At 50.2% G+C, this 12,841-nt stretch overlaps 1 protein-coding gene across 3 annotated transcripts; it reads left to right on the top strand.

The window, feature by feature from the left end:
* Window positions 1–465: 465 nt before the first annotated feature.
* On the top strand, window positions 466–11,566 carry KRAS (KRAS proto-oncogene, GTPase). Of its 3 annotated transcripts, none has more exons than XM_069963972.1 (6): window positions 466–605; window positions 6,458–6,579; window positions 6,816–6,994; window positions 7,345–7,504; window positions 10,682–10,806; window positions 11,342–11,430. In XM_069963972.1, the coding sequence occupies exons 2-5, from the start codon at window positions 6,469–6,471 to the stop codon at window positions 10,799–10,801; spliced, it is 570 nt and encodes a 189-aa protein (XP_069820073.1). In that variant the 5' UTR covers window positions 466–605; window positions 6,458–6,468; the 3' UTR covers window positions 10,802–10,806; window positions 11,342–11,430. The 3 variants fall into 3 exon arrangements, with proteins under 3 accessions (XP_069820073.1, XP_069820065.1, XP_069820082.1); XM_069963964.1 differs by having other exon boundaries at window positions 466–614; XM_069963981.1 differs by lacking the exon at window positions 10,682–10,806 and having other exon boundaries at window positions 467–614; window positions 11,342–11,566.
* The last annotated feature ends 1,275 nt before the right edge of the window (window positions 11,567–12,841 follow it).

Here is a 12,841-nt window from a genome sequence, read left to right as displayed (position 1 = left end):
ACATACTGGTGAGTGAGGGGCACTGTGAGGTAATTCCGTACATATACTTGTGAGTGAGGGGCACTGTGAGGTAATTCCGTACATATACTTGTGAGTGAGGGGCACTGTGAGGTAATTCCGTACACATACTGGTGAGTGAGGGGTACTGTGAGGTAATTCTGTACATAAACTTGAGAGTGAGGTGCACTGTGAGGTAATTTAGTAGGTTCCTCCTCACCTAGTAGTGACTCTTCTCACATCTTCTTCTGATCTGCGCGCCCCCGCTTTTCGCGCCCTGCTAATCCGCGCGCCCACGCCTCCCGCGCGCCCCCGGTAAGATCCCGTCAGGGACAGGGCGGATTGAGAGGCGTGGCTCATCCAGACGGTGGGCGTGATTCGCACAGCCTGTGCCCTCCTACCGTCCAATCAGTGGCGCCATAGGCCGGTGACGTCAGCCAGAGCGGCTGTAGTATTTATAGATCGTATTTAAAGAGCCCCTGGGAGTCTCCGGCTGCGCGGCCTGGTGACGAGGACTCCGGACTGGGCCTGTAGCTGCTCCGCGCCGGGACCGGACTCTGATTCCCTCCTCAGTGACGGGATTATGGACGTGCAGCCGTGAGCCGCCTGTGTAGCCGGTGAGTGTCCGGGGCTGCGCTGTGTGACAGGCCGGGGGGCTGTGCTGCAGTGTGGGGGCGCCGGGGACACGCACAATCCCTGGCCGGAGACCCCATCACTGACTACTGTAGTCGGGGAGGTCTCCTGTGTGTGACCCCTCTCATCCCTGGCTGGGGCATGCCAACTCTGGGGGGGTTACTGTCTGCACAAGTTGGGCTCTACCCTCCTTATCCCTGGCTGGGGCATTCCCTCTATGAGGGGGTTTGCAGGAGTCAAGAGGGGCATGCAGGAGTCAGTGTGTCCCCAATGGGTGGCCCTCCTCATCCCTGGCTGGGGCATACCATCTGAGGGGGGTCACTGACTGCAGTAGTCAGGGTGGCCCTCCTCATCACCGAGGGGGGGGGGGGGGGTCACTGACTGCAGGAGTCAGGGTGTCCCCAATGGATGGCCCCTATCCCTGGCTGGGGCTCACTGAGCACAGTAGTTGGGGTGTCCCTCCTCTTCCCTGGCAGGGGCTCCCCATCTGATGTTTGGGGGGTCACTGAGCACAGTAGTTGGGGTGGCCCTCCTCATCCCTGGCTGGGGCTCCCCAGGTTTGGGGGTCACTGAGCACAGTAGTTGGGGTGGCCCTCCTCATTCCTGCCTGGGGCTCCCCATCTGATTGGGGGGTCACTGAGCACAGTAGTTGGGGTAGCCCTCATTCCTGCCTGGGGCTCCCCATCTGATGTTTGGGGGGTCACTGAGCACAGTAGTTGGGGTGGCCCTCCTCATCCCTGGCTGGGGCTCCCCAGGTTTGGGGGTCACTGAGCACAGTAGTTGGGGTGGCCCTCCTCATTCCTGCCTGGGGCTCCCCATCTGATTGGGGGGTCACTGAGCACAGTAGTTGGGGTAGCCCTCATTCCTGCCTGGGGCTCCCCATCTGATGTTTGGGGGGGTCACTGAGCACAGTAGTTGGGGTCGCCCTCCTCATCCCTGGCTGGGGCTCCCCAGGTTTGAGGGTCACTTACCACAGTGGGTGGCTTTGTAATGATTCAGAGTTGCAGTACAGTCAGGTAATCGGTGATTATTTTATGGATTGGAAGTGATAGAATATAGAGGGTTCTAGATTCTGTAATTCCTATAAGTTGGGTGACTCTTTATGGTGCCCATGTCTCCTCTATACTGGACCCTCTGTGCTGTGTGGCCCTTTGCACACTTGGGGCCCTATAGATTTTGGAGCAGAGGTCGTTGGGTAACGTCACTTGCAGGTGTCTATGAGCTCTATATATACGTCACTTGCTGTTGTCTATGAGCTCTATATATATTAGTGACCTGGAGACGATAATGGAGGTAAATGTGGTTCGGAGCGGGTCCCTTATATGCGATGTCACATGATCACCCAGTCTGTGACTTCTGCTCGGGGCCATGTGATCAGGACACGGAGGTGCTGCAGACTACTTTTATCCTGCCCTGTTGTTTACTTGGGACATGTGATCAATGGGAAAATCTGTCAGGACTCTTAGGGTACTATTACACCAACAGATCTGACAACAGATTATCTGCCAAAGATTTGAAGCCAAACCCAGGAGTGGATTTGAAAAGAGGAAAAATCCAGTGTTTCCTTTATGACCTGTTCTCTGTTTATAGTCTGTTTCTGGGTTTGGCTTCAAGTCTTTGGCAGATAATCTGTCGTCAGATCTGTTGGTGTAATAGTACCCTTACTGTTCATCTTCACACCTGGAGAAGCCCTTTAAGTTGGTTGTAAACACATGATACTGTCTAACCTAGAGCGAGCTCAAAGTCCCCTCATCTTCCTGCACACTCTGCTCAGGCAAGCGTGCATGTATGGATGGAGGAAGGGGGGAAGGGGAGCAGATGCTGGACTCTTATGAATGTCTTTAGCAGTGTTTCTCTCGAGAGAGACAAAGGTTGTAGAGTCTTAATAATCCATAATGTGAATCATTAGGGTTTGGTCACATGTTGCGTGTAGGGAAAGATCCCCACAGGCTTCAATTGCCAACAGGCTAAAGGAGTGTCCCCTGCGCTGCTGCCTGGCTGGTGTCGGTATGCTGTAAGAAATGTCCGGAATGGTTGGACAACACGGCTCCATTCTGCAGCATCCAGTAAAATAACTAGTATAGAAGCCAGAGGTCGCCATACGATGGGTCGGACTGTAGACAAGTGCTGATCCCGGTGACTGGCCCTCACTTACAGATCCTTCACAAGAGCAGATCAGTTGTGGGACCCCTTTCTGGTAAAGAGTGGGCCTTTCACTATTCTCTGAAGCTGAATGCTTGGCGTCTTAATTCCCTGCGGCCGGAAGAGGTGGATGCCACCCCAGGAGTCCTACAGCTGCCCAAGGGCAGCATCCAACTTCTGCAGCCGGGGGGATGCAAATTGTTAGGATTCGGAGGACATTGTTGAACCCGAACAGTTTGACAGACCCACTCATTGCTACTAAAGAGAGTTTGGCCACACATCCGCCTGTTGCATCGGAACCTCCTAAGAGTTTTAGTGGTATCTGGTCTCCATTGTCAGTCAGACTTCAATTTGATGCTCTGTCCTAGAGAGGGATGATCAGTAGAACAGTCCCCTCTTATGTGTACTGTGAGCCCCCAGAAGGAGAGGGGCCACCTTTGTACGGAGTTGTAGAATATATAATGCTATATACCGGTAGGTTATGTAATATAATCTAATATAAAAGTCTCCACTAAGTAAACCTTAGGCCAGGGCTACAACCCAGGTGAATTGCGTGGCCTCAGTCAGTGGCTTTACATGACCTGATGATCCGCAGATATCCATCTGGAATAGATTGCTGATCGCAAGCTACTTGCGGGACGTGTAAAGGGCCCAATCACTTACATTGGGACAGGGCAATCCATGGTTGTCACCTGTGTTGTGGCCTTGTCTTGTTCATGTATGTACTTATCCGTTAAAGCGGTTATCCAGCAAGTCTTTCCATACTCATCAGCTGCTGTATGTCCTACAGGAAGTTGTGTATTCTCTCCAGTCTGACATAAACAGAGGTGGCAGCAGAGAGCACTGTGTCAGACTTAAAAGAATATACCACTTCCTGCAGGACATACAGCAGCTGATAAGTCGAAGACAAAGGGAAGGGAAGAAAAATAAGATTACCTTTTTAACTCCTGCTGTGAGTTCTTGGTCCACCTGCCATTGGTAACATTGGAACTGACCCACGAGGGCAACTATATTACTCTAGAAGTGTTTGCCTTGTTAGCTGTATACACTTACTTCCAGCATGACCTCATATGGTGAAATTGTAGGTAATACGAGAGTAATCTACAACTTCCAAAGTGCTCAGCAAGGGATGGAAGCTTCTCCGTATCCCTTCTCAGCCAATGAGTGCAGAGGAATCGCATGACTCTACTCCGAGGATCCTGGACATGAGTGGGGGTCAAATACAACGGCCTGTGGGGCATTTATGGCCAGAGAGAATTTTGGCTTTAAGAGAAGATGTTTATTCCGCGGTGCTTGGGAAACCGGGCGTATGGGGGACTTGCATAATAGAGAGGAGCCAATAGAACCGGAGAGATGGTGATCTTCTTGTCCTCTGCAGGGTCTGGCGCCCCCTATAGACAAATATTTGTGGGATCTTTGTCTCGGCACAATGAGAGCTATATTGTGTATTGTATGAGGAGTGAATATGCCCCCTCCTCCGCAGTCGCTCCATATTTATAAGGCTTTGGAGTAGGGCCAGGACTTGTGCTATTCATTCATCATCTAGAAGGGACACAATACCTACAAACAGGCTCCTTTCTACTAGTGAATACTGCTATTGCTCCCTGTTATCAGCCACCTCTTAAATTGCTCCGGCACTGATCTAACCTCTTAAGACATGTACATGATGTCGGGCAATCCACCGTTATCATAAGCTCCAGACCATTGGGGTCTGAGCATTGAGTTTGTTATCTTAAAGGGGATGTCCAACCTTTAGGGCCCTAATGTCCACACTTCTTGGGTGTTTGTATATAACACTCTCCCCGTCTGTGTAGATGGAGGATTCTGGCCTCCACTGTGCTGTGTACATAAACCACATACTTTCCAGTGTTAAGCGTGCATCGGAGCCGGCTTGACAGGTTACCACACCCGTCCTGCACCTGTCTAGTGCTCTTCCTCCTCTCACCTGCCGTCACAGGTGTCTCCTTCAGTAGCGGTCACGTCTACGTCATATTACGTTTATTTACCGCCTGGAGAGTCTTCAATAAATATCAGCGGGTGGGGTAGCCGCCTCCTGACCCAGATCCTTCTGTGTAGTGTCCTGTATAAGAGGAGCATGTCTACTATATTATACATCACTACGATATCCCTGAAGTGTGTGTGACGTAGGGGCAGGACTAGACTACGACAATGGTGGGCGATGTGACCCTCATCATGGTGGATTGTGAGGTGCAGGACTTGACTATGACCATGGTAGATGATGTGACCCTCATGATAGTTGATGGGTGAAGACTTTGTGGACGTGAGGTGCAGGACTAGACTGTGACCATGGCCGGTGACTTAACCCTAACCACAGTGGATAGGTAGAGGCTTTGTCGACGTAAGGTTCAGGACTAAGACCAGGGAGGGAGATGTGACCCTCAACATAGTGGACAGAGTTGATGTGTGTGATATGAGGTGCAGGACTAGACTACCACTATGGTGGGTAATGTGACCCTCACCTTAGTGGACAGAGATTGGGTGGGGGCTTCGTGGACACAAGGTACAGGACTAGACTTGACCAATGTGACCCTTGCCATATTCGATAGGCAGGAGCTTTGTGGACCTGAGGTCCAGGACTAGGCGAAGACCAGGATGGGTAGTGTGACTCTCACCATAGTGTGCCAGATGGATGTGTGGGGACAGGAGGTGCAGGACTAGACTACGACCATAGAGCGCGATGTGTCCATCACTGTAGTGGAGAGAGTGGATGGGTGGGGGCTTAGCGGATACGGGATGTAGATATCAGTTAAAGGGGTTATCCAGCGCTAGAAAAACATGGCCACTTTCCCCCTACTGTTGTCTCCAGTTCAGGTGCGGTTTGCAATTAAGCTCCAGTTACTTCAATGAAACTGAGTTTCAAAACCCCACCCAAACTGGAGATAACAGTAGGGGGAAAGTAGCCATGTTTTTGTAGCGCTGAATACCACTTTAAATTGTTCGATTGGAAGCTGTGACCAATGTGAGAATATACGTGACTGCAAGTGTTGATCTGAATGCCAAGGTTGGAGGGGTCTCTGTCCTACCGCTCAATTATAGGTCTATGGGGCCTCAGCATGGTTCTGACAGCAAGCATTCTTATCACTATAACCTGTGCCCTGCCAGTCATGTGTGAACTGTGTCCGGGATCACGTGCGCCTCTCAGAGACTTTGGAATCTTATTCCGGCTCCTGGTGGATTAAGAAGCCTCGGGTGCTCGGGTTAATCTACAACAAGGGTTATCACTCGTCTCCACCATCTTGGACATATGACTTCAGTCCTGACTTTGGTCCCGAGCACTTGCCCTTAAATGTTGCTTGCTCTCTATAAATAAGTGAATGTGTTGGTCCTGGTGGTGCGTGGTTGTGGGATGATGCTTGTGTTGCACTAGTATAACAGAGTGCCCCCGCCACCCCCTCCTCATGTACACGACTCCAGATTGCAGGGGACGTTTCTTCTGTTTTTGGCTTCATTTATAGAACATAATTATAGTTGTCGGCGCCTCTACAGTCCACCTCTGTCTGCTCGGGGTGGGACTCTGCTGGTGGAGAGGGCAGGTGACTGCCTCGTAATCCGCCCTGCCGGACCACAGCGGGCCCACTGCTGTATTATTAGACACCTCTTCCTGTTTTCTGCTTCTGAATTTGGAACAGAACATTAATACTCATGACTTTTTTTCCTGTTTCAGATCTATCAAAAATGACAGAATATAAACTGGTGGTGGTTGGGGCTGGAGGCGTAGGGAAGAGCGCCCTGACCATACAACTCATACAGAACCATTTCGTCGACGAGTATGATCCCACTATAGAGGTGAGATATATAAGGTGTTCTATGTGATGTACATACACGGCTGATCCTGTATTATACTCCAGAGCTGCACTCACTATTCTGCTGGTGGGGGTCACTGTGTACATACATTACATCTTCACTCCGCATACATACAGGCTTTAGCATCTCCTTTGTGTGTGTATATAAGGGGCTGAGGTGGGGTCTTGTGCTTTTATAGGGTCTCCCAGGTAACCCCTGGTGGTCTCTTCTCTCTGCAGGACTCTTACAGGAAGCAGGTAGTAATTGATGGAGAAACATGTCTGCTGGATATACTGGATACTGCAGGTCAAGAGGAGTACAGTGCTATGAGGGACCAGTACATGCGGACGGGGGAGGGCTTCCTGTGCGTCTTCGCCATCAATAACACTAAATCATTTGAGGACATTCACCATTATAGGTAAGGGGTCGGGGCAGTACAGAAACCATGCTGGAGGGGAGCTGCTGTACCGTCAAGTAAAGACTTGGGGTCCATTTACACAGATTATCTGCCAAAGATTTTAAGCCAAAGCCAGGAATGGATTTGATAAGAGGAGAAATCTCAGGCTTTCCTTTATGACCTGATCTCTCTTTATAGTCTATTTCTGGCTTTGGCTTTAAATCTTTGGCAGATAATCTTTCTGTGTAAATGGACCCTTACACCAACCCTCCAGAATGCAGATCCTGATCCAGCAGGGGATGTTGTAAAGCAGCGGGTCCATAGCTGTGGATTGGTGCATGTAACCCTATCCATGTTGTCTCCCTGTACAGAGAGCAGATAAAGAGAGTGAAGGACTCCGAGGATGTACCCATGGTCTTAGTCGGCAATAAATGTGACTTACCGTCTAGAACCGTAGACACCAAACAAGCTCAAGACCTAGCAAGGAGTTACGGCATTCCGTTTATTGAGACCTCTGCGAAAACCAGACAGGTGAGGAGCAGCGCTGCCGGGCGACGGCCATGTACAGGGCGGGCGGGTGGGGTTGTGGCCTCATACAGATGAGTGACACTTGTATAGCGTCTGCAGTGAGGCCCCTGTCACTCATGGTCATGAATCGTCTGCAGAGGAGCTGTGTACACAAAGTCGATGACAACACTAATACACAGCGGAACTGCTCCTTAAAGGGGTAGTGCGGTGTTTAACTTTTACTCACTAAATAACCCACATTGCACAAAGTTATACAACTTTTGTAATGCGTGTTATTTTTAAGTGAACGGCCCCCTTCCCCATGTTCACCCCCCCCACACACACACCCACCCACCCCGGAAGTGTTGGATGTGTTATACTTGCGTGTTTGCTGTCGACCCCAGCCGCCTTCTTGGGTCGAACAACGCCATCTTCGGGAGGCTCCAGCCGTCCCTCGTGCCGGCCCCCCATCTACTGCGTCATCAGCTGCTCAGCCGCGATTGGCTGAGCACAGTCATGCTCCTTCCCGAAGATGACGTCGTTCACCCCAAGATGGCGGCCAGGGTCGACATCGAACACGCAAGTATAATGCACCAACACTTCCGGGGTGGGGGGGGAACACGGGGAAGGGGGCCATTCACTTAAATAACACATTACAAAGTTGTATAACTTTGTAATTTGTGTTATTTAGTGAATAAAAGTCAAATGCTGCACTACCCCTTTAATAAACATGGAGGTTAACACTCTGCTTGCTGTCAGTGAATGGACTCTGCAGTGTATTACAGCCAATGTTTCGCTCTCATTCACTAATGTGAAGCTGAGATTTTGAAAGTAGTGAAGGATATAAAGATTATCTAAAAGTTTCTGAACTTTATCTAAGACCAGTCCCAAATACCTGTTGGGGTTCTTACTGGTCAGACCTTCCATATGGTCAGGGGTATGCCTTTCCTCTATAGACTTCTGTTCACTGCAGTTTAAGGACATGCTGGAACTTGCTGTTCTTTGCTGGGGCTAATTGGGGGGAGGGGGGGTTTGGCACATTAGTTCCAAGACCCAGTGCTTAGGATTAGGCACCATCAGACGACTATACCGGCCATGTCTGCATTGTACATGTGGATCTGTGCCGCTACCTAAATGTGCGCCATGTGAGTCTGCCCCTTTGCTGGTAAGAGCAGGGTGCACCGTCCCTCTGTCCTGGGATCTCTGCAGTTAATGTTTTACCACTTTAGAGGCCGATAATCTCTGTTCCCTATCGCCTTTGACAGTAATGATGAGAGGAGGGCGGCCTCTTCATGGAGGATCTATCCTGTAATGAGTTACTGAGGGCGGCCGCTCACTGCAGTGCGGTTAATAATCCCTGACCGGGGACAGCATTGGGTTACTGATCAACGGGCTCTGAAGTAAGGGGGTACAATGGGGGGGCCTGGATTGCAGTATAGGGGTGGGGTATAATTTCACCCAGAACTTTATTCAGCACCCCCTCCCCCCTCTATTATCCAGAGCATAGAACGACCACAAGACATGTTCAGCAACCCATCACTATTATCTGTGTGTAATACTGAATTTTCCTGTAGGGGAGCTATATGGGAATTGATCACTTAATGCCAGGTTTTTAACACCTAAAGAACTAGGTGAGGGGGGGGGTTCAAAGTAGAAACCGCATGTTTTCTCTGATGGTTGGCCACTTGTGCCTCTGCCCCTGACTACGTCTTCACCGGTGGACGCTCGGCTGAGCCTCTGCCCATGACTACGTCTCCATCCAGGGTCGGACAGCCACATGCTCGCTCTTAGTCTGTATGATTTTCATTTTATGATTATGTTGTGATTTTCCTATTCCCGCTCCTGTGAGTCTGCGCTCTCTTGATTTTTCATATCACAGATGTCTTCAGATGGATTTCCCCTTTAAGGAGGTTGGAGTCGGACTCTGTTCCGTCTCCCAGACCATAGAAGAACCTGGGGGGGGGGACGACAGATCAAAATTTGCAATGATTTGCATTGAGACGTTTGGCCTCCTTAAGCGGGTGGGCCCCTTCCTCTGGATGAGTTAACAGGGAATTAATCCAGATCAGGGGGTTCACTGCCGGGGGGCTGGGGTAACCTCTGTCCCATCCACAGACGGTGCTTTATCCTTGTCTGGACCCCTGGTAGTGACGCCTCGATAAGTGCATGTATAAATTCATCGATCTGATCGCTGCTCTTGGTGTTGGTCTCACCTTCTGCTCTTCTCTCTGCATTGATAAAACCCTCTGCTTCTTCAATGATACGAGTCACCGAATCACAAATCTCGTCTCCATGATGATCACCATAAATTTACCATTTTGTCAGACTGTTATTGGTGCAATTTAGGTCTTAGAGGTCTCAGAAGTAGCGCCCATTACTCTATAGATGTAGCCTGAAGGGGTGCTGCTCCCAAGATGATGCAGGACCATGTAAGTGAAAGGCAGCTGCGTTGTGACCCGTCCTGGATCTGGTTGTGTCTCGTATACGCCGCAGCCCATCGCTTACATCATTAGTTGCAGTTAATGTAAATGAATGGGGCTATGTTGCGACCTGCCAAGAAAAACATTCTGGATCGATTTCTTATTACTATTAGGAGCTGTGGGTCGCAACACATCCTCTTTCACTTACATTAGCTATGTTGCAGTCAAAGTTGCTATATAGCCCTGACCTTAAAGTGTACCTGTCACGACACATCTCTGCGGGATCAGCGTCGAGTTCCTCTGCTCATCTGGAACGTTGGGTCATGGACATGGAGATGCATAACTCCATCCCTCCCCCACCCCCCTCCATTGGGGTTTAGCGCAGTATGGTCTCGATGGATACAGAGATCCAATGAGACAAACCTCTTGGATTAGCAAAGGAAGTTGGTGCGTTTCGTGACTGGTACACTGACCCCCTAGGGAAAGGATTTGTCCCAGAGTCCCCCTTTTCTATGGGGTTGTGGCTATGGCGGTCTCTGGCCTGTTTCTGGAGAGGTTGGGTGACCTATGGTTCCCCACAGCACAGCCCACTTCCTATTGGTCAGATCTGGGCTGCCCTGCTGTCATCCACCTTTCCCTGAAACCAAGGTGACTTCAGGTCCTTAGTGTATTCCCCATTTAAGAACAGAATATTGCATACGGTTATTATGACCCTAAGGTGGTGCCGGCGGTGGCCGCCTTCTCCCTATAGGAGTGATAAGAGTTGTGTTTTACAATGCAGAGAGTGGAGGATGCTTTTTATACGTTGGTGAGAGAAATCCGACAATACCGACTGAAAAAGATGAGCAAGGAAGAGAAGACGCCCGGCTGCGTGAAAATAAAAAAATGCCTCATAATGTGAGCGGGGTAAGTGATCTGGTGAAACGTCCCCAAATACACCATCGAGGGGGCAACAGATGATGGAAGGAGCCCCCCAAGAAGTCTCCACATAGATGGAGGTCTAATCCCGGTCTGTGCAGGAGTCTACAGCAGGGATGGGGAACCTTCGACCCTTCAGCTGTAGCAAAACTAAAGCCTTGGCTGTCCAGGCATGATGGGAATCGTAGTTTTCTAACAGCTGAAAGTGCCGAAGGTCCTCTGGCCCTGGTCAACAGCAATGTCCCCCCAACCGGTAGCAAAACTAGAAGACATATTGTCCAAGAGCCTGATGGGTGCCGCAGGTTCGGGAATGGAGAATCCAGGTGATCTGGTGTGAAACGTCTTCTTCACCATTGGGTTCTGGATTACAGGCACTTCTAATAATCTGGAATTAGTTCTGGTTGTTCGCTTGGTGTGGGCTCCATATCCTTCTCAGCAGGAGAACCGTGTGTGTGTGGGGGGGAGGGGTGCCATTACCTGCCCCATACAGGCTCCATAATAACCCGACTTTGTCTTCCTCCAGGGGGTGGACGATGCCTTCTACACCTTAGTACGAGAAATCCGAAAGCACAAAGAGAAGATGAGCAAGGAAGGCAAAAAGAAGAAGAAGAAATCAAAGTCCAAGTGTCTAATCCTGTGATCGGCTTCATCCCGGATGTGCCCCCAAATCCACCCCCAACCCCTGCCTTGTACATTATACACTAAATTATTAGCATTTGGTCTCCTGCTTCCAGCACTGCATCCCGCTGCCAGTGTATCGTGTCTGGACGGAAGCCTCCCGGGGGGGGGGGGGGGGGGACATCTGGAGCCTCCATTGTGTGCATGCAGCGTACGGTGTCCTGCTTCTTCTATAGACGTTGTATCGTGACGTAGACGCCATCTCCGCTCATTCACCTCTGCGCGAGGCTCCTGGGACTTGCAGTGCTTCATCGATTTCTTGCACGCCGCCACTACAGCTGCATTGGTGATTTTTATTATGACTCGCCCCCTCACGTACCTACAATGTGACACACTGGTGCTAAGAGCGATGATTGAAGCTGCGTGATTATGCATGACGTCATATGAGGTTATTATACGGATAATTGCTGCTCCCCTCCTGATCCCAGTCTGGACTCCTCACAATCCTGGAGGACAGGACTTTTCATTTTATAGAATAAACACATTACTGTATCTTATACTGACGCTCTCTTGTGCTCCGGAGCGGCGCCCCCTATAGGGAAGCCATATGGGCGTGAATCACAATATTACGCACATTCCAGACCAGCTCAGTCGATCCCTGATCTATTTGTAAGTATAAGCTTATTACGGGGCGGTAGGCAGCCTGGTGGTCTCCTGTAAGCGGACGGAGGGGGAGTTGGGGTAGTGTGCATGTTCTAGATTGACCCCCTGTGCCTGTCAAGGGGGTGGGGCCAGCCTGTCAAAGAAGTCTTCCATAGTCTGAATGTGTTTTTGTGTCCACATTTTTGTGCAGTTTAAGTAGCCCCCCCCCCCACGTTAGAAATATCTCCCTGCAAGTACATGTGGTTGTTGCCCCCTACTGTGTGCAGCTATAGTAGAACTATCGCTCCCAACATCTAGTGTAAAGGAGGCTGGAAGTCGTGGACCGTTGAGGAGGCCAATACTGATAGACTGGACCTGACACCCTGGGGTGTGGTTGCCCTCTTTTTATCTTCCCTTACGTGCCATTGGGGTGCAGCGGCTTGATGCTATGCAGTGGAAGTGGTGGCATTATGTACGTTGGGTTAGATGGACTGTTCCATGTCTATCCGTTGGGATTAACTAGTTTGGTCTGTCTAGCATTGTTTGTTTATGTCTGATCAGTCCGTACACAATTGATCCATGATCCCCATAGGGACTCCAGTACAAATGCAGAAAACTGGGGCTTAGCGTTTTATATGTCAACACTACCCCCTCGTGGCGGCTATACACCATGGCTCCTGAACCGTAGCCGGGAGCCTGCATCTACCTCACTGTAATCGTGACTGGTAATACCAGGAGAATGCCCCCCTCTTTTAAAGTCCTG

Source organism: Dendropsophus ebraccatus, chromosome 1, assembly GCF_027789765.1.
Source record: "Dendropsophus ebraccatus isolate aDenEbr1 chromosome 1, aDenEbr1.pat, whole genome shotgun sequence".
In the NCBI taxonomy this organism is placed as follows: domain Eukaryota; kingdom Metazoa; phylum Chordata; class Amphibia; order Anura; family Hylidae; genus Dendropsophus; species Dendropsophus ebraccatus.
This window is presented reverse-complemented; position numbering and strand designations above follow the sequence as displayed.

Excerpts from the sequence above, each read along its gene's own strand:
- KRAS (XM_069963972.1), top strand. The coding sequence starts at position 6,469 with ATGACAGAATATAAACTGGTGGTGGTTGGGGCTGGAGGCGTAGGGAAG. Across the intron at positions 6,580-6,815 it reads AGTATGATCCCACTATAGAG|GACTCTTACAGGAAGCAGGT; the intron begins GTGAGATATATA and ends TTCTCTCTGCAG. Across the intron at positions 7,505-10,681 it reads CCTCTGCGAAAACCAGACAG|AGAGTGGAGGATGCTTTTTA; the intron begins GTGAGGAGCAGC and ends TTTACAATGCAG.